The sequence below is a fragment of the Fundulus heteroclitus genome, chromosome 1 (genome assembly GCF_011125445.2).
Source record: "Fundulus heteroclitus isolate FHET01 chromosome 1, MU-UCD_Fhet_4.1, whole genome shotgun sequence".
In the NCBI taxonomy this organism is placed as follows: Eukaryota; Metazoa; Chordata; class Actinopteri; order Cyprinodontiformes; family Fundulidae; genus Fundulus; species Fundulus heteroclitus.
Genome location: NC_046361.1, coordinates 31,470,494 through 31,496,010, shown reverse-complemented (window position 1 = coordinate 31,496,010; position 25,517 = coordinate 31,470,494). Strand labels below are relative to the sequence as shown.

The following is a 25,517-nucleotide window of genomic DNA, read 5'->3' as shown; positions in this document are numbered from 1 at the left end:
AATTCTGTTTAGTTGGTTTTTTTTTGTTTTTTTTATGGAGGGCTTACGTCCCATGTTTAGATGTTTCCTTGTTGCCACAAACCTGACTGAAATGCATTTCTCATAAGCAGGTTTCTGCAGAGCTTTGATGCCGTGATGAGGAGTTCATGCAGGAGCAGAAGCACACAGAGAAATGGACACCATGCAACCACTCGTCTGTTCTGGGCTAAGTTTTCAGCTGTTAGCTCTTCTGAGTTCACTTAGAGTGAAAGCCCAATTTCTGGCAGCCAAACTGTCCTATCAATGGTCAATAGTATATATTTTAAAGATTAAACCAAAAAAAAAAAAAAAAACTTTACTGCTCACCCTGCAGAAAATATGGTACACTGATTCCAATAATGATCAATATTGTCCATGATGGCAATGTACTCTTTGGGGTTTAGCATTTCTCTCTCTCATATATATATATATATATATATATATATATATATATATATATATATATATATATATATATATATATATATATATATATATATATATATACTTAATTCCCCAGGTACAGTGTTGTTGACATCGCGGGCAGTTGAGTCCATCTGGCAGACCAAACAGTTTAAACACACTTGAAACATGGTGTTTTAAAGAAACTGTATCAAAGCAATCCAATGCTTTGACACAGATTATTACAGAAGAAGAAATTTTATAATGACAATTGTGATTCTACAGGATGTGAAGCCCAAATGGGAAAAGTTGTACATTTAGGTGCTTTCAGATTTTTAAATCAGGTCTTTGCCAAATCCTGTTTTGTGTCGACACCTCTCTGGTTCATCCTCTTGGTTTGGGAAAATATTAAAGTTGAAAACACTATTAGAAAGCCTTTATAAATAATAATCACAAACACTTAAGTAATGCAAAAAATATATATAATTGTTGCTCCTTAACTGTAAGAACAGAATAGCACAAACCTTTTGCACAATGAATTAAGTTTTGCTTATTACAAATGGTGTCAAAAGGGCGACTTTTTTTTTAAGGGCACCAATCATTGAATTTTATTTTTTGTAATTGAGAGCTATGCATAATTATGCATAGCTCCCAAATGTTTTGTTTTGAAACAAATATAGGAGTTTAAAACTGATTTTATGTTTCAACAAGAAGTCTAAACACACTCAGGGCTTCATGAGCTGCTTTTATTCTACCTTAAACTCATCCTTCAAAAGAAAGATTTAGTTAATTATAAAATAAGGAGCAAAACCATCAATGCAATCAACAAGACAGTTTGAGCAGTCTGAGAGCATTTTATTGCAAAATATGGTTTGTATATGGTTTACTTAATATTGCCATATTCCAACTTTTGTATCCAAAGCAAAAAAAGTCCTTATTCACAGATGTGCTTCAACACTGTTGCCCATAAAGTTGGAAAAAAATGAGTTTCATCTCTTATGTAATAATTGTGAAAATGTGAGTTAAGATTTTTGAGAGTGGATCTTCTCAAAAGTTATTGATCGACTCCTAAAAAAAAAAAAAAATGCAACAATGAAAGCTTAACATCAATAAAAAAAAAAAAGAATATCTAAAAAGTTTTTTTTCCACCTATATGGGCATCAGTGTATATTTAATTTCTGTCAGAAAGTGTAAATGGCACATTAATCACCCTGTTTCCTTTTGGTAAATAAGAAGCTTGTTTCCTTTATTTCCCGTTTGTTTTTACTGTGCTGTAACACCATTAAATAACACTTCATAATTAAGGAAAAGCCAAGCAGTGTGACAAAACTGTGCATGAGAAAGCGGTGCTTTGGGTAAAATGACTCCTTAAGGTCCTCGGAAGAAGCAAAAGAAGCAGGTCTAACCTTTTTTTTTTTTGTTGCGGTTGTTGTAAACATTACACAAATTAAGTCACTTTGAAAATAAAGAAACCAATGCGGCTGAACAAAAAGTCTCACATTTGTTAAGACCTTCAATTATGATTTTTTTTTTTTATCCCCTGTTGGATATTTCCACCACCGTCCATCACTTCTAATTTTTCCCTCCCATTATCACCATCGATTCTTGACTCTTGATACAACGTAGGAACCACAGAGCCACAGGAATGATGACATCTACCTAAAGCATGGTCCTGTTAGCGAACATAGCCAATAACGTCAAATTTAAGTCCAAAAACAAACAGAACTTCTAAATACACGCCAGTAACAGAGCAAAAAACACTCGGGGTGGGCTGACCTATGACTTGGAGTCTAACCTAAACAGTGAGATTGTTTAGCATGGATCTGAATGGACAGGAGAATGAAAAAGTGATGTAGGTCCTATGCAGGAATCATCTTTATGTCCTCCATGTTCCCGGGACTGGAGTCAAACCTGCAACATATATAAAAACAAAAAGAAAAAAAAATAAGATTATTCCTGAGGAGAGAAAGAGAGAAGAGACCAAAGCTTGTTATAGATGTTCCTCCGGATTAACTTTGCAGGGAAAATAAAAAGAGAAACGCGGTCAAAATGAAAATAAAGAGACTTCGCATTTTAACCACCAGAGGGGGCAACTTTGACCTTATTTCTTTTAATCTTTTAAATGCATGGCTGATAATGTACAGCCTGAGATGTTTCCATATCTTCTTCTCATTAAGTTAACAGAGGCCAGAGAACACAAATAAAAACAAATCTAAGTAGAAGACTATGGTTAAAGTGCCTGATCTGACGCCTGTGGTAAAGATGTGTGACTAAAATACATAATTTGGTTTCAGTAGCACGAACCCAAAATGAACAAACTAGAAAAATCCGACTTTTACTTTAATTACAATTATTAAACTAGAAAAATCAAACTTAATATGTTAATATGTTAATTGACAGGTGAGTAAATCCTTTTTCAGGCCCATCTGGCCAACAGCTCAGTATCCAAAGGGACCAAATCTCTTAAGTCACGTGTCAAACTCGAGGCCCGCAGGCCGAATCTGGCCCATCAAGGCAATTTATGCGGCCCTCAGCAGCCATATAAAGTGGCTAATACTTTGCCTTATGTAACAAATGTTGATTTTTTTTTAAACAGCGTAGTAACAGCATCCTGCCACTAGATGTCAGTTTTTCCGACATTAAAACAACCCAGAAATGTCCAAAAAGAGAAAAAGTTATGTAGAATGATGAGTTTAAAGTGTAACTCACCCCAATATCAACTTTATTCCCAGATAAACTGTATAAACTGGGCTACTTTGATGTTACATTTTCATGTAAAATGAAATGAAATTATGAAATCAAAAGTGTCATCTATGCAGGTGCAACCAGCCCTTTTTTAATGACTTCATGGTGCCAAAGTGGCCCAAAATAGAAATGAGTTAGACACCCCTGGTCTAGATCATCCAGGGTCCTCTCTAAGGCTCTCCTCTCTCCTTTTTACCACCGGTTTCCCCAGAGGATTTAGGCCTGAGAACAGCCACTGCAAAAACGTAACTAAAAATAAGTCAAATTTTCTTGAAATGAGTGTATTTGTCCTTGATTTGAGCAGGTAAATAAGATTATCTGCCAATGGAATGAGTATTTAAACCTATAAAATAAGATATTTACATATTCTGCCATCTAAATAGGACTATGGAGATGAGTTGTTCCTATTTTAAGTGCAAAAATCTCATTCCATTGGCAAATCATCTTATTTACCTGCTTAAATCAAGGACAAATACACTAATTTTTAAGAAAATTTGACTTATTTTTAGTTACATTTTTGCAGTGCAGTCGTAGAGGGAGGATTTTACCTCTGGTGAACGTGCTCCGTGTTGATTTGGACATTAGTTATGAATCATTGTCCTTACTGAAGAGGCGGTTAAGAAGCAGTTTCAGCTTACTGGCAGACGCCGCCACGCTTAGACATGAAAACTATCCCGGTATTTCCCAAGAGTTCCCGACGTGACGCACCCCAACAAGGTTCCCAGGAAACAGAAAACAGGAGAACAGCGTAACAGATCCCCCACCGTGTGCAACAGTGGAACCGTGTCTGTTATAACAATACAGGTTCTAACAAGCCACTGAAAACAAAATCACACACGGATGAGATATTACTTTAAAAGCTCATAGATTCATTTACACGTTTGAAAAGAAGTGCGATGGAGTGGCCACTTTTTAAATGCTAGCTCCTCTTAACTCATGTCTGCGAAACTTAATGACCTAATCATTATCTAATAATAATAATAATAATAATAATAATAATAGTTTACAAAAAAACAGCTATTACACCTCATCTTCTATAAACCCCATTTTCCTTTGTGCTGTGACTTAAACTGCTGCTGCTTGCTTTGATGTTGCTAATGGCCCCATTTAAGCTGTCCCAAAGCCTGAGCCCAGAAACAGAAAAAATCCATCTCTTGTTTTACGCCAAACCCACTGGAAGAGTTTGTTGGAGAAAAGTTAAATCACTTCTGATCTGACCCGACTGTGTTGAGCAAACCTCAAATGTTTGCTTCTGTTCATAGCTCATGCATTAGGCATTACTCCCGAACAGGTGAGTAGCTATTTTTTTGTAGCCATTGCCCGACTTAAGATCCAACGCTCTTATTTTACTTTAACGACATGTTCTCTTGTCTTTCCCATTTTGAAGAGTGGCTAAAAGAACTGCCTCAACGAAGCAGATAAGTCATGAGGTGTGATTCCAGGGCAGAAACATGTTCTAGGAACAAGTGTAGCAGCCACATTTCTACACAGTCTGCAGTCTCTCTATGTGACTTTTTTAAACAAAAACAACAATATTCTGGTTCCGATGGCATTGGAGTTTTTCTCTAACAGATTTTCAAGGTTGCCTTAGTCCTGCTGTACACCAATATTGATCAGTGATCTCATTCTGCTCAGATTCCTTCATGTTTCACATCCTAATTCTCTCCAGTGCAGCTGTGGGCTTTATCTCTTCCTACTGTTCTGCTGTTCCCAACATCTAAAAAAGTATTAAAGCAAACTCCTGCTTATAGCCTATTTGTCCACGCTCATATGTCAAAACGTCGCCCTGTTTTCCATCAAATTCTTAGTTACAAGAAGAGAAAATGGAAATAATAATAATTTCTAGTAATTGGTACTAGAAATCAAACTGGCAAAGATTTGTTTTGATCACTCTGTTAATATCCGCATCAGTTGTTTTGTGCAACAAAATCATTGCACATGTCGACTCATAACAGTTATCGCGCTATCCGTATACAATGCAACAAATGAAATTAAATATTTAGTTTTGATATTTGTTTTTCAAGAGCCATGCAGCCCGACGACACATTTGGCCCGTTGGTTGGCTTTAGCGGCCTTCGATGACCACAACCGATGTGTACTCTCTGTGGCCGAGATGCTAAACCTGACAAACGGTGACAGGGACATTTTTAGAAAATGTAAGACAAGAGTCAGAAAAGGTTAATAGGTAATCATAATTGATGTCATCATCTCAATATTCTGCTATAGTGTCGTAGTTCGATGTGACTTGATATTGTGCCGCCTGGGTCGTTATGGCACCAAACAATTAGTAGTGGACTAATTGTTTGGACATGAAGTGAATCATGTCCATTGTGAAATACCGCTAGCAGCAAACATTTAGTTATATTTTTAATTGTTTTACAAGCATGTTTCACAGCTTGTAGTTTTTGTTCTTTGAATTCAGGTCAACTCCCAGACGAAGTGCTTGAAATAAACGCAAGTTTTTAAACTTGTTTCTTTTTGTGATGTAATGAATAAGACGTGACAAAGACAAATTTCAGAAATATTCCCCAAGAATGAGGGCCAAGGGGCTCAATTGCAGACATGATAGGGAGTTCAGGTTAAACGATTATCATTTGGCAGTTTAGAGTCATTTCTTCTTCCACGTTAACCAGATTACATGTAAAAAAAAAAGCTTTACTTCATTTAAGAAATATGTGAGGGATGAATCTGTGGTATCTGCCAAAGATAAATGGAGGTCGTCTATAACATTTCAAAGACCACGCTGTGAATCAGTGATTTCCAACTTACCCTAAAAATCTGAGTGGAAATAAAGAAAGCTGAGTGCACGAGTTTCAAGCCTCCAGACTAATCAGCTCCACGTCGAAGATGAGAGTGGCGTTTGGTGGGATGATCCCTGGGTGACCTTTGGCGCCGTAGGCAAAGTCTGGGGAGCAGGTGAGCCTCGCCCGCTGGCCGACACTCATCTGTGGACGACAGGGACACGTATCCAACCGCTGCTTTTCACATTAGAGTCACACTACAGTCGTCTATCTGGGCCACACGATAAATTACAATGCACAAAATAGAACCCCAAAAAGCTGGAACGTTGGGTGAAGTTAGGGCTGGACGATATAGGGGAAAAAAAAGTATACATTATAAAGTATATATTGATAAAATAGAAATCATATTGATCGATGTTGATAATTATCAACAAATTCAAAAAACACATATTAGAAGTGCAGCCCTGGCCATTTTATGTTGTTCCTAAGTGACCTAGTTTTAGATAAAGATATAGAAGCATTTAATTCAAACTCAACTCTTTATTCAACCAACTTTTTACCAAAATTGCAAGTTTTTAAAAAAGAAAAAAAGAAGCTTGCTATCTGAAATCTTTGTAGGGGGCGGAGTGTTCTAGGGTCTGCGTCTGATTGGTTGGGAGGATGTAACGACTGTAATATTAACCTACATGATAGAGTAGAATGCAAAAGGAAGGAAAACTTTTATTCTATTGAACTTTTTAAATCGACACTTTTTTCTATCAATCGATATATATTGTTATTAAATTATCGTCCAGCCCTAGGTGAAATGTAAAGAAGTTAATAATAGAACATAATAAACGACTGCAGTTCCCAAAGAATATTTCAGGTTTTCAAGTCCTCGTTTGAGACGTTTATTCTTTTCCAATCTCTAAAACAATCAAAGGTCAGGAATTATATCTGTTAATAAATAAAAACTCAATTATAGCCTTTAACAAAATTACAAAAGGTGGCACATATGTTGAGTGTTTTTACTGTTGGAAAACTATCATATTTCCTGACAAATTTTCCTTCAGTGTTTTTCTGTTTTTTGTATTTAAAAATGTTAACATTTCATGCTTTTCACTTCTTGTAACAGAAGACACAAATAGGTGTCACAATCTCCGTAGCCTGAGCCTCTATAAGAGGGGAAGTTGGAAGGGTGGAGGCCAGGAGTTCACTTCCTGTGTCTGGGACAGGGGTGTGGTGTTTTAATGTGGCTAGACTGATTTGATTGAAGTGTTTTAATGAGCATTTAGTAATTTTGTATTTCTGTTTTGACAGGGTTGTCAATGCTTCCTGCTGTCCTTTTTTTAGAGTTTGATTTTCTTTTTTTGTTAGTCCACCCAGTTTGGATTGTGTGTTTTCTTTTAAGTAATTGTAAGGGTGGACTAACACCTTTCCATTTATTTTGTTTGCCTGTTTCTTGTCACTTCCTGTATGTTTACATTCCTGCAAAAATTTTGATATTTGCATTTTATTTATATACAATAAAGATTGGGGAAAATTAACTGTTTTTGGTTATTCTTTCCCTTTCGGCCATACCGACCTTAAGTCGGCATTAAACTCGCATTTAACCCATAGAAACCCTCGAACTCCGACCTGTAACATTATGAATCAGTTCAAATTTCTACGGCACGGCGTTTAAATCATGCCGCCTCTTCCTGTCGTACAGTCCAACTTTACTGTCCACAGCAGACAGTGTATATTCATCTAATGTGACACGGGTGAAACGGAAAATGCTCCTGTGTGTCTACAGACAGATTGTAGAAGAAAAGTACATTTCTCCAGCGATTGCTAAAAACTCCTAACATTAACAGACATACCCATAGATTCTTAAGACACATAGATGATATCTGTGAGCACAGACTGCCTTGGTGTAACATCTTCCATTTGTAATAAATACCTTTTTATAAAAGTACAAAAGCACCTAGAAATGGGCCGATGAACAGAATCGTTAAATTTTCAGCTTGATTGGCTCAAAAACCTGTTCTTTCAACATATCAGTGAACCGAACACTAACAAATATAAGCTTCAGTTTGGAAGTAGGTTTACAGGGGGGGGGATCTCTTCATAAACAGAAAAGCTTTTTCTTCCATGTCCGCAATTAAACGGTGGAATAGTAGCGATGTTCTTCGTGTAGGAAAAGTGAGTGGCACAGATTACGTAATAAACTCAAACCACCCACTTCAGAAATGATCGACTAAAAGGCTAAAAAACTATTTATTTGAGTTTTACATCAGAAAACTACTCACTGCAATGTTTTGTGGATGTCTTTGACCTGGAATTCTGTTTTGTTTTGTTTTTTAGATTTGATTTCAGTTCACCTTTAAGAATTTTCAGGAATCATGGAGACTAATGACAATGAAGATGTTTAAACCACATATTTTATTTAATGTACCTACTTCATATTCATTAAAAACTTTGAAAGGAAAGGAAGGGAGACGAAGGTTTTATCAGCTGCTGGAGACTTTCCTCACCTGAGCTACTCCCTCCTCCCAGCCTCGGATAACCTCCTGATGTCCAATCCTGAATTTAAAAGGCTTCCCCCTGGACCTCGACGAGTCGAAGACTTTTCCATCTTCCAGGGTACCTGTATAAATAAGGGAACAAGCAACCGGTTTAACCAGCGTGATGCTTTTTTATCCAGAAATAGGCAGCCTCCAGGAAGTCACAGAAAGCTAGCGTTAGCTGGGCTAACCTCAAAGCTTACAACCACTCAGCTAACAGCAGTCTAACTAATTATCCCTCCAAAATGAAGACAAATTATTTACTTCTGCGTCAGCGAGAACGCGCTAGAGGCCAGATTTAACTGGTTTTAACACAAAAGTAGTTTAATTTAGCTGCAGAAACATAACAGGAAATCAGTACGAGCCGTAGCTTCCATGCTAACCGAGTTAGCCGGCGGTTAGCTAAACAGTTTCAACTTGTCCGCTCCTTTAAAAAAAAAATAATAAAAAAAATAGGTTTTTATATTCTAAAGACTGAATTGATAGATAAAAGGTAACCAAAAATTAAAACATTCTGTGTGTGAATATTTAAGCATTCTTCCCACTCACCGACATAGTGCACCACGACGCGCTGCCCCTTCTTCGGGAATGTCCTTCCTAAGAATTAAAAAAAATAACAAAACTAAAAATATAAAGAAGCTAAGGTTCGCCGCGGAGCACCATTAATGAAACCGCTAACTAAAACAAGTTTTGTCCTTACCGTCGCCCGGAGATATCGTCTCAATTTCCACTCCCATGTTCGCGTTGCCGTGTCTTCTCTGTCGACAACCGCTGGAGGGTGGGAGTCGGAGGAGGGCGGCCCGCCGAGGAGCAGCCGGGGCGGACGGGGAGGGAAATGCACCAAGTGGCGATGACAGCTGGGTACAATCCTCCCTCTAGACTGTGAATGCTGACACCTGAAGCAGCCATTCTTAAAGACATTTCAATGTAAATGTACTTATTGTGGGTGAGCCTTAATCTGGTGTAAATAAAACAGTTTTAAGGCTAATTTATTTGTATAGCACCAGTGGCGCCACCAGGGGGTGGCCGGGGGTGGCCATGACCCTCCGTGCCCTGTCCTGGCCAGTGTAAATTGTAGGCAGCTGCTCTTCCTAAGCTTCTATCACGCTTTTATTTGTATCTGCCAGTATCTACTTTCCCCAAGTAACTGTTTTGTTTTCCAATAAATTAATAAATGTACACCTTATTCTAAATATAATTACACAATAAAAAGGAATTGTTGTTCAACTCCAAATGTTAACTATACAGTTATTGGTCTATGCACATTAGATCAGTAGGAACATTAAAAATAATAAAAAAAACATTAAAAACCAAAAGATATTAGTAAGCGTTTAAGTCTTTCTGATAGTTTTCTACAGGCATCTTTGTTACAACAGTAGAATAAAATCATGGAATTATGGCTTTTAGTTTCAGTGCCATCCCAAGAGTTTAAGCGGCTCCATCTGGCCACCCCTATGAAGCGTTTCGGGAGGTGCCACTGTATAGCACATTTGAGTACAAAGACAATTCAAAGTGCCTTACAGGATTAAAATATAGGAAAATAAAACAGAAATAAAAGCAAGTTGGAATAAAATGTAGAAACAAAATAAGACACGGGAAAATAGAGACTAAAAGCAAATATTAAAAACAGTTGGACTACTAACTTAAACTAATGATGTTTCAGTAAAACAGTTTAACTAGAACAGTCGAAGGCAATCCTAAACAAATGTGTTTTTTTAATCTTGATTCAAAGGAACTCTTTGAATCAAGATTTCAGCACTTTTACAGTTTTCTGGAAGTTTCTTCCAAATAAGTGGAGCATAGGAATTAAATGCTACTTCTCCATGTCTGGTTCTGGTTCTGCAGAGGAGGCTGGAGCCAGAAGACCTGAGTGGTCTGGAGGGTTGATGCACTGATAACAAGTCTGTGATTTATTTAGGTGCTAAGCCATTCAGGGATTTATAGACTAACAGAAGTATTTTAAAGTCTATTCTCTGAAATACAGGGAGCCAGTGGAAGGACTTTAGAACTGGGGTGATGTGCTCTACATTATTAGTCCTAGTGAGGACGCTGGCAGCAGCGTTCTGGATCAGCTGCAGCTGTCTGATCCATTTTATTTTAAGCAGACCTGTGAAAACACCGCTGCAGTGATCAAGTCTACTAAAAATAAATGCATGGATTAGTTTTTCCTGGGCATTCTGACCTTGTAAAACATACCTAAAAAAAACAACGTAATGAGATTGATGTAAATAAGTAAATGCTAGCCCAAGGTGATTTCTTTATTTTATTATTTATTTATTATTTATTGTGCAGCCAGTAGTGATGTATAAAACAGTAAACAGTAAAGTAAACTTGATAAACAGTAATGATCATCCACCGGTTGTGTCCAGTATCCATGGTAACCAAGCTTTACAGGAAGATGGGTGGTGCCAGATATTCAACCACAGCAGATGGATACCGGTCATCCTTCTGTCATCTGTCTGTTTCTGGCCTGTTTCCACGTCCATCTAGGTTTGGACACTTCGCTATGGAGATGATGATGATAAAGTAAAACTGAAGTCTCTTAGTTAAAGAGGTGCATGCTGTGAGTGCAGTCACAGCTGGATGTAGGAGAAAGGAGTGGTTCAGCTAATTGTTTTTGGGTTTTTTTTTATTTTGGATCTACTGCTACACAGGAACAACGGTTGAATCTACAACACAGAGGGAAATTAAATGACACGACGTTTAAACAAAGCTGAAATAATCAAACTGCTGCTATAGATTCACTATAGATTATAGTGAATTTCAAACATGTTTGATTTTCATCCGACCGTGCAATTCCTGGCGGTCGTGAGAGGCTAATCGCCCCTCGTTACCGCCTGTATACGACACGACGCCGGACACACGATGCAGCTGAAACTCGGCCCGATCCAAAAAAATTCTCGCAGGACTGAAGCATCGGCCCAAAAAGGGCAAAAAATAAAATTGTACAGTGTACGCCCGGCTTAACCCTCAGTACCACTCTGAGGTCTCCTCCCCTTACACCCAGGACACCTTGGATCGGACGTGGGACCTTCTACAGAGGGGAAGATTAACAGCGAAGCTTTGACTCAGCGTGATTTCTTCTGAGCGTTCATCAGGGTGGTAGCGTATCGGTGTTTGCCACTGAGGATTTACTTGTAACTGAACTGGTGATGCCTTCCTGCTGTAATTTCCATCAGGGTTGTTTGATGCGGCTGAGGAAGAGGATGGCCTGACTGAGCACTGACAGCATGGGGATAGTTCACACCTGTGAAATCTGTTGGGCTCTGGGTCATCAACACGGGACCGTCGAGAACTTGTTGGCTGTTCTGAGTGCTCTCTCTGGTCTGGTGATGATGAGGAGGAGGCTCTTTCGCTATGTGTGGGAGGAAAAAGTGATATTCAGCCTTAGAACACATTAGGGTTTATGTCACCACTGTCCCATATTCTGTGAAACAAGATTTCTGGCCATTTTTAAAACCAAAGGGTTACATTTTAAACAAAGCAAAACTATCCTATGTTGGCAGATTTTTAATAATACTACAGTGTTTTAAAAATCTGCCAGTCAGTCTTTAAGTATCTTTGTATCTCTCACAAAGATACTCTCAATTTACCAGTCTGTCTACATCCCAACCCTCGTCTGTGGTCATGAGGGGTTTTCCAGGCACATCCCACTGGGAGGAGACCCAGGGAAAGACCCTGAACTCTATGAAGAGAATGTCCCCTCTTGCCTGGGAATGCCTTTGGCATCCCGGATAAGCAGAAGACAACAGATGGGTGAATTATTTAATACTTTTTACTATTTTCATTAGATTATTTATTGTTCCCTGTTTTTACATACTGTAGGTTGTTTTGAAAGGCCTCAGGGGTTATTTCAGACATTAAAAAGTGACACCAGCATAACTTTCAAACCTGGAATGATTCAGAGCAGCAAATCTCTTGTTAATGGGGTTTTACCGATTGTACTTGGAAGTCTAATTTTGCTGTCTTCCAATTGGATAAATTCAAGTTCAGTCATGACCTTAAATATAACGACTGCATGTATAAAACACAGGGAAGTTAGTCATTTCACCTTTTTTCCCCCCGCAATTTCACACCATTGCATTTCTGTTCATTTCATCCCTGACTCTCTCACAATGCTTACATCTATTAACAAGATGAGGATCTTTGATCAAACCAAAATTTAATGCAGTCTAAAAACCCCATTTGTTTATTAGATTAGTCAAATAATGGTATGTGCACACAACTAGCGGCTAATACCCAAATGGGGGTTAACGGTTCAGAAGAATACATAAAAAACGGACAACAAGCGCTAACTGTATATCGTTCTTCAATTTAACATTAGAGGATAGGCAGTAGATTATAAATAGATTATGGTAAATTTGTTTAAATGCTTGGTTCCTTAAGGGAGATGTAAAAAACATGAACTTGACACGTCCCATGAGAGAGGGCACTGCAAAAACAGAACTAAAAATAAGTTAATTTCTCTTGAAATTAGCGTATTTGTACTTTATTTGAGCAGGTAAATAAAATAATCTGCTAATGGAATAAGATTTTTGCACTTAAAATAGGAAGAACCGGTCTCCATCAACTTTTTTTTAAGTGCATTATATCTAATTATGTTATTTTAGGGGTAAAAATACTCTTTCCATTGGCAGATCATCTTATTTACCTGCTCAAATCAAGGACAAATACACTAAGAAAATGTTACTTATTTTTAGTTCTGTTTTTGCAGTGGGGTTCATACCCTTAAATGTTGTGTATGAAACGACCAAATGTGCAACATATAGCAAAGGAGAGAAATGATCTGCACCAGCCTCGATCTAACATCTACAAGCAACATTGTTCCGACCAGTATTAACATAATGTGATGATCAAAAAAAGATCTCTATACTCTCAAAAAGCCTCATACTTTTGCTCCTCTAGCCGTAAGCCTTTCCTCTCATTGATCGGGTAGGTGTGAAAGATTCCCATCCCTATCAGCAGAAGTGCGACGGGAACGGGTGAGAACAGCACAGTCAGTGCCGTCACCACTTCACCGCCATGGTTACACGCGCCTGTTTTGTAACCTGCAATCCTGCAGAGAAGCAGAACAAACAGAAATAGCAACTAATGTGCACATGTATAAGGAATGCACAGAGAATGAACAGAGGTTATACTCACTGTAATATCATCGTTGAAAGTCCCACAGAAAGGCCTCCAGCCAGCTTGTTGCAGAAGGCATAACCAGAGATAAACAGAGGGTCTATGTCTTTAAACGAAGGATGTCTCAAGGCAAAGTCATCTATCACATCTGGGAGCATTGACCTGTATCATATAGGCATAAAAATTACATGTCTGTTTCAGCGCAGATGTCTTAATAGTCTGAAAAAACCAAGTTTCTGCAGTGCTCATCACTGGCTGAGGTCAGGTCTGATGAATAATTCATGCGCTGTGCATTCAGTTTTCATGCAAATTGGATCCGACAGGCGTTGGAAATGACTTTAGACTTTTCACTTAGACGGGCGGCTGACTCACCAAGGCAGCAGGAACAGGGTCGCCAGACTGAATCCCATCAGAATGCACGCGGTGATGAAGACTGGGAGGTTGCTGGGAACGCAGGCAACTGTGATCGCTGCTGGGATGAAGAGCTGCGAGAGAAACCAAGATCCTTTTAGACACACAGTGTTCAGACAATAATGGAAACTAAAAAAAAGCTTTAAATTTCTTACTGAAAATCCAATGAAAACTGTGGGCTTTTTTCCAATTTTCAGAAGGACAAATTGCCACAGTGGAACTGCGACTGAAGCAGATATCTAGGGAAGATTTATTTTTAAATGCACAGAGAAAACGTATTGTTAATTAATTCAGCTAAAACTGCAACATTAACCTGCAGCTCACCAATAGGACCAGCAAGAGGAGCTGAAAATGAGCTCCCAGTCCAGCTGCATGACTGCAAAACAATGCAAAGTTACCCAAAGACATCTGAAACCAAACAAAAGGAGAAGAAAACGCTTTAACGGCTTGGTCTTTCAGACGCATGTATGAGTTTGAGTTGAACAAAAAAAGTTAACAGGAGGGAAATAAAGAAAAGGACGGTGATCTTAAACTGTACCTGAAAAGCAAGAACACTAAAGACAAAGCTGATCACAAGACGCTGGTAAGGAACGTGACGTATGAGCATCTTTAGGCAGCTCAGAAGGGACGGCCGTGTTCCATCTTCAGGACGGTAAGTGTCTGGGGAAAAAAAAAAAAGAAACTTATCACTTTAATTATGGCCACGTTTTATAAAAGCCACACTGCAAAAAGGTTGGATCGCTGAAATGTACAGTGAATTTTGTAGTGCTGTAAAAACAAGTTTTCTATTCTGTTTTTGCTTTTTGGTCAAACTTCCATCCATCCATCCATCCATCCATTTTTTAACACGTCTATCCCTAATGGGGTCACGAGGGTTGCTGGTGCCTATCTCCAGCTGTCAATGGACCCTGGACAGGTCGCCAGTCTATTACAATGGTTAAACTTAAATATTTCAAATAAAGCAAGTCTAACATCGGACAAAGATAACATGAGTAAATAAGAAATGCAGTTTTCTAATGACGACTTCCTTTGCTATTGGACTAAAACTATCCGAAACAAACGTGGCCCTATGAAGAAAAGAGCCAGGTTTGTAAACATGCAGTGCCTATTATCACGTTTGTGTTTTGCATCACTGTGGAGGGGTAGGGTTGGGGTTTTGGTCCATTTATCTTTGCAGAATTGTTTTGATTCAGCCACATCGAAGGTTTTTGACCATAGATAATCTTTATGAGGGGACACCACACCATCCTAATCAGATTTAAGTCTAGACTTTGACTAAACCATGTAAAAAACATCCAATTTTTCTATAGCCATTCAGAAGTGGATGGGCTGTTGCATTTTGGATCACAGTCGAAGGTATTTTGGCTGCGTAACCCAAGTGCGCTCAAACTTATGGTTATGAACTGAAGCATTTCCTGCTAAAGAGCAGATTTCATGGTTCCATCGGTTACAAAAGGGCAGTAAAGTTTTGAAGCAGCAAAGTAGCTCCAGACTATTACTCTGCCACCACTGAGTTTGATTGTAGCTTTGACGTTTCCTGAAATTATCTTATTTCTATGCAAGATGTAACTTGATGCACATCTTCCCAAAAGTCCCACTTGTGTTTTGTAAATTCACAACATAGTTTGCTAACAATCCTAGGGGATTATTTTCTGTAAATAAGAGACTCTCCTTTGTGTTCTTGTTGGTCAGCAGAAGTTTTGGTTCTGAACACCATGAATACCAATTTTTCTTAGTTTATTTCTTATTATTTAATCATGAATATTGACCTTAACTGAGGCAAGTGAGATCTGTGGGGCTTTAGATTTTTTGTTTTGAATTGCTTTATGTTGGGACATGCTGTGTTGCTTTTTTAGGTCTTTTAACCTGAGTCATGTTGTCAGACATGTTCTGTTTAATAATTGCTCGATTCTAATAGCAATCAGGTCTAGATGTGGCCAGGGAAACTGAAACCACTTTTTAAAAATGCATCCTTTAGCGACAGGGTCAATAATATGTGGACATCGGGCCAGGCTACTCTAATTAACTTTGTTCCTTTGTAAAATGAAATCATCATTTGAAAGCAACATTTTGTTTTTGTGCATGTTATTCCTGCCTGATATTAAAATGTGTTTTGTTGCTAACAGCACTGCATTCAGTATTTTATTTGTAGTTTCTGACCACCGACCAGGTCGGACTGAGTCATGCCGCTGCTCCCTCACACCGAAGAACAGAACCAGGCTGCTGAGGAGGAACAAGCCACCAGTGACTCCAGCTGAGGTCAGGAAAGCCTTTTGCTGGAAGCAAAATGAACACAACGAGGTGTATCTCATAATTAATGCATGATTTGCTGTCTACAAACTCAGACTAAACACAACCTGACCTTTTTGTTTTGTTTTTTTACTTGGTTGCTCTAATTTTAGTTAGTAAAATGTAAAGCATGAAGGCTATTTTCTCAAAATTTGATGTGTAAGAAAATGTACTGCATAAAACTTTTTAGGGAAAGAATATGAAACAGCTCTGCATATTTTTCACAATTAACATCACAATAAAAAAAACTGTATATGAGGGGAATAAACATAACATATAGAGAAAGCGTCAGCAGTCTGAACGGTAACTTTTTTTCCTTTTCCTTTTAAATCAATATTTTTTTTAATGCTAAACTTTCCCTCCAGTGCATTACCAGAATAAATCCTTCTGGAAACTGTGTGACTAACAGTAACAATTAAAAACACAACATTCAGAGTACTGACAGGTATAACACTTCTCTTCATTTAATGTCCAGGTGGAAAAACTTTCATACAGCTATACTTCACAGAGATGTTAGTTTGACATTTGCAATCACTTGAACCCTTTTAAAGATTTGTCACACCTAAACTGATCATTAAGAGCTCAAAAGCGTAAGACAGCATTAAAGCCAAGCTGTCAAGCCAAGCTGACCTTCTGATTTAGTTTCATAAACAATTCAACATGTGAATCTAAAAAATATCTGCAGTTTCTTGTTTTTTTTTTAGAGGTAGCTGTTTTGATTTCAACACAAAATCAATAAATCTCAAGATCTACCTTATTCCGGCATTAAAACATATGTCCCTATGCCTTATCTGATTTATACTAAACCTAAACAAAAGTATCAAACTACATGTAATTGGTTAATAGGTTTATAGAGTGATGGGAGTTCCCAGTTTTGATGCATTTAATGAAATGTAAAAATTTCTTATTTTTCAGCATCTGTCCTGACAATGACTAATGAAACCCAATCAGGGGAAACTGGCATATTGGTTGGTGCCTTTCAATTTTTCTTAATTATTTTACAGTTTCCATGTATTCAGTGAAAACCAACTAATTTTTGATGCAGACTTCTTCAAAATGATAATTAAAATTGTCTTTATATCTCCAAAGATCTGCACAAAAATGCCTGCGGCACGCCAATGACAGTAACGAGATCCCCCTGGGACCACGTTGAGGACAACAGCAAGCCTACTATTTCTGTGTTAATGTTGCAGTACCGTTTCATGCAGAGAGGCAGTTTGTGGTGCTGATGAGCTGTCAGGTGTCTGATGGACCTGGTCCAGATGCTCACAGGCCTCCTGCTTCTCAGTGTTGTACAAAGACACGACTTGTCCCTGAATCACCGACATCAGCAGCATCGCCATCATCTCCACGCTCGTTCCTGGATAAAAGGAGGCCAGAAGTCAATCCAGTTATGGCCAGAAGAATTTATGATGGTGTTAATGTGCAGCAGTGCAGAAATGTCATGCTTGTCTATAAAACCTTTGTAAGATGAAATCCTTGTATAAATAACTTTTCTGCAAAATATAACATTAGCAGAAGAATTTCGGTAGGAGAAAGATCCCAATGGCACGTTTAAACTTTTTGATGACAGGTAACTTAAAAAGTCTGACTGGTCCAAAATCTAATGGGATTGAAGAAATTTTCCGGGACAATTTAGACGTCCATCACAAGATAGCCAAGGTAGTGTCCTACCAACAAAGAGAGATGCAGCAATAAATAGACTTGAATCGATCAGTGTTCAGCTCAACTGGTTCCGATCTGTCCAAAGCTCCAAAATCCGATCTTTATGAAATATGTGAATGCGCCATGCTAAGCACAACAATGCCTCATTAGCGGTGTGTATGTTCAGTGAGATGTGATACGGTTCTGCACATATTTTCCCCTTTAATAGATATGATTTTTTTTTTGTTAAATTTTGAAGACTAAATTTCACATCAATGGCAGAAAAAGTTCATGAACTACTGAATTCTGGTGTCCCATAAATCTGCCGATCTAACAGGTGTGTGTAGATGTTTCAGACGCACTCCGGTGGTTCTGAGGTATTAGCTCGTAAATGGCTGCGGTTCCTCTTACTGTAGGCGGTGGCCGAGTCTCTGTCCCGCTGATGTCCTCCCAGGAACATGTTCAGTGAGAGGTAGGGGACGTGGTAGCACTGCTCACAGACAACAGGAGGAAAACATGACACCAGCTGACAGCCAAGGAGATGTGAGAAACTCAGTAGCCATGGAGATGAAGCTCGGGGCGAGATAACGGCACAAACAGCTGAAGGAAGTGCCGCCACCATGTGACCATGTTGACAACGGGGGAAAGATTAAAACAAGAAAGTGAAGGACAGTGAACAAAGACTGATTCTGCCCTTCTCAACTAAAAAAAAGCAGCAAACACTCACCTTATATAATCAATTTTCTTTTATTTTACTGATAAATTGCTAAATTTGATTATTAACCATTGTGGTAATTTGGACTCTAACCTAAAACTGTGATATTTCAATGGTTCCTAACAAAGATCTCCAGTTTGTCTACTGAACTAAATAAGATACATTTTTCCTGTTACAATTGTTTCTGCTCTAAATTAATTTTACTGCTAAGCAACATTTTAAAAGACTTCATCAAACTTGATATGTGATATGGTCCCAAATATACAAACCACTCTCTAGTCACTGAGAATCTCCAAAAGCATAAGACTTGTAAAAGCTTTTGGACCTAAACTTTTGTTAAAGGACTACAGGCCAATTATCTGATAATCTCACTGTTTTAGGTGAAGCCCAAAGAAAACAGGACAACGGTGGCTTTTGTAGACTTTACAGTGGAAAGAGAAAGTAAACTACAAGTATGACGGCTGATTGAAAAACCCTGACATGTCCATCTTGGATCTACAAAGTAAATCCCTTAAAAATGTCAAATCTAAAAAGGTATTGTAGCTCAAACAATAGTAGAGGAATAAATAAAAGTCAAAACAACGTACTTTAATTAATTTCTTGTCTAACATCCAGATGTTGTGCCTTGCAAAAAAACACCCCTATGCTTAAAGTTTGACACATTCTGTCATAAAACAACCACGGCCCTCTGTGCTTATTGCATGCTTAATGATGCACACTTTTGCACAACAAAACAATTTAAATAAATTATGCCTGCAATTGCATTTTGTCTTCGAAAGTCACCTAATCAGCAGAAATTTAACACCTGTATCTAATTTAATCTCTGTAACACTGCTGCTCTCTAAAGGTTTTCCAGCCTGAAAATGAAGCGAGAAACTGTTCTCGCTTCATTTTACCAGCAAATACTTCAGTGAAACATTACAGAGAAAATCAGGTGGTAGCCATTCATTTGTGTGCACTACAGCAACTTGAGGACATTATTAATCGTCTCAAACGATCTATAGGCAGTTGGAGAATAAAAGTTGCAGAGAAGTTTAAACCAGGTTTAGGCTATAAAACAATATCCTAAGCTTCATCTCTCCTGTAAAGCAAACCCACAAAAAAAGCATTTTCATTCATCTAAACCGAGAGAAGATTATAGAAGCAACCACTAGGCCCAGAGTAACTCTGGAGGAGCTGCAAAAATCCACAGCTCAGGGGGGAGAAAATCTGTTGATTAGGCAGGCTATGGGTTGTGTACTCCTCAGAATAAATGTGGATTTTATGGAAGACCAGGGAAAAAAAGTCTTTGTTGGAAAAAGACCAGAGACACAGCAAACTTGAGAAAGAAGCTGCTATGTACAGATGACAATAAAATGTAGATATCTGGACCACATCCAAACACTGTGCATGTCAGGAAACTAAATGCACTTCTCTGTAACACCTATCTTAAAGTAAAACATGGTGGTGGGAGCGCCATGCAGTAGGGATGCTTGTCTTCACCAGAACATCCAATTAAGCTGTCAGAGACTGCAAAAATGGAGGTTCATCTTCCAGTGGGAGAACCACTGCAGACATACAGCCAGAGCCTGTTCATGTGTTGGGATGACACAGTAAATGTCCATGTCCTAAATCCAATCTGAAATCCGCTGCAAGAGTTCAAAATCGATGTTTGCAGATGCTCTCCGCCTAATATGGCTTAGCTCGAGTTACTTAGGAAATAAGAATGGGTTCAAATGTCGTTCTCTAGATGTAGAAAGCAGGAGGAATCATATCTACCAACAAGGGCGCTCCAAAACCTACGGTCCTGAAACTTTTACATGAATTGCTGTTCCAACACACCTGAATCAACCAAACCTTTGCAGAACTTGAGCACAGCCTTTTCCTGCAGGTGTGTTGCAGCACATACAATACATGCATGTAAAAACTCAGTGACTGTGGCCCCACAAACTGGAGTTGGAGAGCCCTGTTCTGCATATTCTGCATCCATGCAATATATTTGCATGGCAAAATGTTTACGATTTCTATTCGTAAAAAGGGTTGAAAAGCACATATCCCTGTCCTTCCGCATTTATGGGCAACTTTGTCTTGATCTACTGCATAAAATATGTATGGAATTTCTTTAATGAGTTTGTGGTTGTAATGTGACAAAATGTGAAACAATAACAGTTGATTTGTGACACATGTAATGACAAAATTTAGAAAAAAAAACTTCACTGAAAATAAGGTACATTTACATGGTGACGTCCTGTCACAGTTAAAAGTAAAGACACTTACACTCATGAGGGTCTCGAACAGACAGGCCGCTGTGAGGAACCACAGCACGCGGGCAGCCTCAGACATGGAGTCTGCAGGTACAAACCACAGCAGCACGTACGACAAGATGCCAAACGGAGTGGAAACAACCAGCCTGTCAGACAAAACGGCGACGGTTTAGGTCCGGGGTGCTCAACTCCACGGAGAGCCGCTATCATGCAACTTTTAGATTCATCCCAGCTTCCAGGCCTCTTGGAGCAGGGCTGGAGCTAAAGGCTGCAGGACGGTAGCCGTCGAGGATTGGACTCAGTTCCTCCTGGTTTAGATCTATATAACTCAGCAGGACGAATGGTGAGAAATTAAGAATAAGTGCTGCAGCCATGCAGCTCTGCCGACCAACTAACCATGGGGTGAGTTTGCCGATTGGTGTCCAGGTACTGCGGCTCACCAGATATCCAACCAGAGGGTCAGTCACAGCATCCCAGGCGCGGCTCAGGAACAGAATCATAGATACAGAGGAGGCTTTCATCTGGTAAATGACAGAGTCAGAGTCAGAAAATGTCTCTCTGTACAGCACCCTCCACAATTAATAGCACCGCTGTCAAATATGTGTAAAAATTCAGATAAACATTCATCTTTTGTTTTTGTGATATATATTCACTCCAAGGAATTGCTGCAGGTCTCTTATTGTGACCTCTGGAGATGTTATCACCTCTCCTGCCATTCTCTTCACTTAGTGTGAAAAAGGTAGACTTGACTCTCAGTGTAGATATTAGCTAATTTAACCAAGGAGGGTTTTTTTTCTCTCAATGTTTTTTGATTCATAAATATAAACACACCGGTTTTACCTGAATTTGCATATTATTTTGATCTTTCTCATTTTGAAGAGAAGCTCAGAAGCCTTAACTTTGTGGCTGCTAATAATTAAAAGGCATGGCACGCGTCTGCCCCAAAGGGGGTGTAATTCTGTGCACTTTTATTGCTTTTAATAGACCATTGATGTGTTGGGTAGCATGGGGCGCATCACTGAAGCAAGGCTGAAATGAGTTTCTGCTGTAGGACAACTGGGCTTTTTCTGAAGAGCCACATCCTCCAAATGGAGCTTGGATCAGAGCAAATGTATCTGAAGCAGTTAGGTGAGTTGGTTTGGGTATTTTATGAGGATGCCTCTTCTTTTTTTTAGGTTTTCTCGGCACATCCTATTGGACAAGACTCTTGAGTAAATCTCTTTAGTCGGAGGAGAGGAAAATGGGTTTCCCTGATCTCGGTAGGATTTCAGGAGTCACCAAGAACTGATGTTTTCTTGTTTTGCTGTGGACATCGACTGCTCACTCACAGTTACAGATGCAAGTCAGCCAAACATTAAGTCACAATAACAGGTTAGACTTTTACCTGCACAACATCCAGCAAGAATATCTGCAGAGAAATCCCTATAGCTGCGGAGGTGACCTGATTTGGGACCCCTCCCACAGCGAAACAGATCTTCCTCATCAGCGGGATCCCCCCTGACTCCTGGAGGCCAGAGAAAGGGCAGACAGGCGGTTTTAGTCGTGTCTTATCTTGTGATGCGTACGGTTTCAACCCTAAATCATTATATTCAGATGTTCCACTCACTTCGTAGACCGAAGGTGTTTAAAATCTGGGAGCTGAGCCTAAAACTGCTTCTACAGAAAAATTATGACCATATAGAACAGTTGCTCACAGTTCCACTTTTTCAATGGAACTGTGAATGGCCCAATTCTGATCTTCTCAGCCAAACACACCTGATTTGTGCCACTTCCATTTCTGCTACTAAATCGGTAGTAATAGTAACCGATAGTTTTCAAAGCGTCTGCAGTCAAAAAGCAAGGTTAAAAAAGACTTAAATAAGAGACTGTGCGCAAGAACGGGATTGGCCTACGGAGTCCAGAGCTCAATTTGACAGAAGATATTTTTTTTTCATAAGAGCTAGGTCCTCCTGTCCAACACCAGTGTCAGACCTCAATATTGTGCTTTGGGAATAAGGTTTAGAGATGGCTACAAATTAAATAGGGTTAGGGGTAGGGTTAACCCTAACCCCTAAATGGTACAAGACGGAGGGAATTGCACAGAAAAGCACTAGAGGAAAGCAAAATTTATCAGCATCCCCTGAATGAATGAGCTCACTTGGGTGTGGCAGAGGAATCCATAGCTGCTGAAAATGTCACGTATTCTTCTAAACAAGTCTTGTCTTTGACAAAAGTTGTTCTGTTGACAAAGGCGATTAAAAAAACAAACTCCTATAGCAACTTGAAATGTTTCTTTTGGCCAAATGACCATTAAACCTCAGCAATACGGAGCACTCGCGAATAAAGAACAATCTAAGAATCAACGATGAACTCCAGTGTAGCGCAAACACAGCCTGTGCTGACTTTATTTTTGCTCTTTATCAAGGTCAATCCTCAGATTGGACTGCTGGGTCGTAATTTTCGATGAAAAGACAGAAATCACCACTAGCTCTGATAAAATGTTGTGACTCCAAACCAGAAGACGGCTGTTACCCACCCTCTGCTGATCGGTGCTGCGCGACTCTTCACTGCGTTTTGAGCAGATATTCCTTAACGCCTCCAGCTGTTTTGTAAAGGTTTTGAAGCAGCTCATCGTTCCAGTGCAGGAGGAACAACCTCCTGGGAAACTCTGCGTAAGGACCTCTGTCCAAGCACACGGAGAGGTGATCAAATCCCACTCATGTGAAACTAAAATCTGGTCGAGCAACTTCTTTTTGTCTGAAAGTGCAGAACTCTCCTGCAGTCAGATCATTTTACATCTAGAGCAGGTACTTGTTGCAGCTTTTTGTTTTAAAAGGCAAAAAATTAATCCAGGTGAATGCTTTCAGTTAGATGGATAAAACCCTATCTACATGAAATTAAAATTATAAACTCTGATTTCCTTGGAAGCACAAATCATAAAATACTTCCTCTGTATCAGTAGCTTCAAGTGAACCTGTTTCTTTAAAGGGGTAAATATTAAGGTTTTTAATGTCCTCCTTCTCTAATTTAAATCATTTTGTTGTGGTCTGTATGAAGTGGCACAGCGAGGCTTTAGTCTGAATTATTTGTTGTTGTTGCCCAACAGCCCCTCTTTTACCCCTGTTCTGAGGTTTGTCTGAGAGCAACTCGTTTTGGTGTCGTCTCTTTAAATCTAAAGGAGGGACTTCACTAACCTCACCCTAACCAGATTGATATTGCTCCGCCTAGCTTCACTCACATCCATCTGGGACATCTCCCATAGAGAGTGATTTCTCCAACCAATTTTATTGTCCAGCCAATCAGAACGCAGGGCTGGAGTTTCATAGATGTGACGTAGTGGAGAAGCGACCATGAAAAAAAAAACAATGGCGGCTCGCATCGAGGAAGCAAGCGTTAACATTGATGCTGCTATTTCTTCCGTGTTGTCCAATCTACCTAATATTGTTTCATTAAAAGAACATCAGAGAACGGCTCTGAAGGCTTTTGTTGGTGGAAACCATGTTTTCGCCCTTCTCCCGACCAGATTTGGCAAGTTTTGTTTTCTGGGGCGCGTCTGCGTCGGAGCGGTTAACGTGAACCATATTAGGAGGCCTTTAGTCCTTAACGCGGTCGGCCCGGGATCGACTCCGACCCACGGCGCTTTGCCGCCTGTCTTCCCCCCTCTTCCTGTCAGCTCACTGTCAATAAAACACGTGCCACTAGAGCCGCAAACACATTAAAAAAAAACTTTTGTTTTTTCCTGCGTCGCTCTCATCAGCGTCACGGGTTAGCTTCGGTGTGAGTGGTTGAAATAGCACGTCGATAAAGATGACAGACAAGTGGCTTATCCAATCATATGCAAGGATTTTTGATAAGACCCAGCCTTCAGTAAAGGCAATTCCTATGGAGAGGTCCCAGATGGATGTGAGTGGAGCTAGGCGGAGCGAAATACAGCTGGCGGAGTCAGGTTAGGACTTCACAGCCCGCCGCCCTTACTGGTCTAAGGAGCTGTAAGGAATCCCACAATCCTTTGCGTGACATGACATATGAGCACAGCCCACCTGATGGAAATTAATAAAAATGTCCGGAGAGAAGAGAGCGCACACTTTCTAGTTCATTTTCGGAAGGCTGTAGGCCCGGATTTCCCTCGTATCATCCATGTATGTTTTTGAAGGTCATTCAAAGGACTTTTTTTAGAGACAAGGAACAGGCCCATGACCTTGTTTAGCAGCTCCGCAGCAAATACTGTTGTTCAAAAACGTGACAGAGAAGAGAAAAAAACTGAACGGATTGAAAAATATGACCCAAACTGAATATAAAGCGGCACCTTCAGACTAAATTCTACATTTCTGCATTCCTAGAGACTCTAATACTACGAAACGTATTTAAGGACAAAAAATGGGAATTTTCACAATATCTCCTATATGAGCAACTATGGAACACTCAGAGCAGTAAGCTCCCATTTCACAGTCAAATTTCTTACCGGTAAGAGATAAATATTATTATTAGAATCAAAGGAAGGGAAAGAAACAAGTAGTTTGCAGGCTTGTGAAAAGAAACTAACAAAAAACTAAACAAAACATTGTACCGCTAGTGTCATTTGGTGGTTTAAATTCTAAAAAATGATGATGACATCTCAAAAACTATGAAAAATTTACAACTTAATCACTTTTACTTTAGAAAAGATTCCTCGGTTCTGTGT

At 39.3% G+C, this 25,517-nt stretch overlaps 2 protein-coding genes across 3 annotated transcripts; both read right to left on the bottom strand.

Moving 5' to 3' along the window:
• Positions 1-1,254: 1,254 nt before the first annotated feature.
• fkbp1aa (FKBP prolyl isomerase 1Aa) lies at positions 1,255-9,268 on the bottom strand. Its single transcript, XM_012875568.3, has 5 exons — positions 9,132-9,268; positions 8,981-9,028; positions 8,402-8,514; positions 5,935-6,110; positions 1,255-2,331 (listed from the first exon to the last, which is right to left on the bottom strand). The coding sequence occupies exons 1-4, from the start codon at positions 9,166-9,168 to the stop codon at positions 5,979-5,981; spliced, it is 330 nt and encodes a 109-aa protein (XP_012731022.1). The 5' UTR covers positions 9,169-9,268; the 3' UTR covers positions 1,255-2,331; positions 5,935-5,978.
• Positions 9,269-10,706: 1,438 nt separating this feature from the next.
• On the bottom strand, positions 10,707-22,353 carry mfsd2al2 (major facilitator superfamily domain containing 2a-like 2). 2 transcript variants are annotated; one of them, XM_036140893.1, is made up of 13 exons: positions 22,242-22,353; positions 21,254-21,378; positions 20,871-21,003; positions 18,311-18,389; positions 17,452-17,615; positions 16,134-16,242; positions 14,505-14,626; positions 14,291-14,374; positions 14,122-14,205; positions 13,928-14,040; positions 13,574-13,717; positions 13,323-13,487; positions 11,690-12,151 (listed from the first exon to the last, which is right to left on the bottom strand). In XM_036140893.1, the coding sequence occupies exons 1-13, from the start codon at positions 22,338-22,340 to the stop codon at positions 12,016-12,018; spliced, it is 1,557 nt and encodes a 518-aa protein (XP_035996786.1). In that variant the 5' UTR covers positions 22,341-22,353; the 3' UTR covers positions 11,690-12,015. The 2 variants fall into 2 exon arrangements, with proteins under 2 accessions (XP_035996788.1, XP_035996786.1); XM_036140895.1 differs by lacking the exons at positions 20,871-21,003; positions 21,254-21,378; positions 22,242-22,353 and having other exon boundaries at positions 10,707-11,786; positions 18,311-18,610.
• Between the last annotated feature and the right edge of the window lie 3,164 nt (positions 22,354-25,517).

Excerpts from the sequence above, each read along its gene's own strand:
- mfsd2al2 (XM_036140893.1), bottom strand. The coding sequence starts at position 22,340 with ATGAGGAAGATCTGTTTCGCTGTGGGAGGGGTCCCAAATCAGGTCACC. Across the intron at positions 21,004-21,253 it reads ATCGGCAAACTCACCCCATG|GCTGGTTGTTTCCACTCCGT; the intron begins GTTAGTTGGTCG and ends TTTGTCTGACAG. Across the intron at positions 14,041-14,121 it reads CAGTTTTCATTGGATTTTCA|CTCTTCATCCCAGCAGCGAT; the intron begins GTAAGAAATTTA and ends TTTCTCTCGCAG.
- fkbp1aa (XM_012875568.3), bottom strand. The coding sequence starts at position 9,168 with ATGGGAGTGGAAATTGAGACGATATCTCCGGGCGACG. Across the intron at positions 8,515-8,980 it reads CGTCGTGGTGCACTATGTCG|GTACCCTGGAAGATGGAAAA; the intron begins GTGAGTGGGAAG and ends TTATTTATACAG. Across the intron at positions 6,111-8,401 it reads GGGAGGAGGGAGTAGCTCAG|ATGAGTGTCGGCCAGCGGGC; the intron begins GTGAGGAAAGTC and ends TGTCGTCCACAG.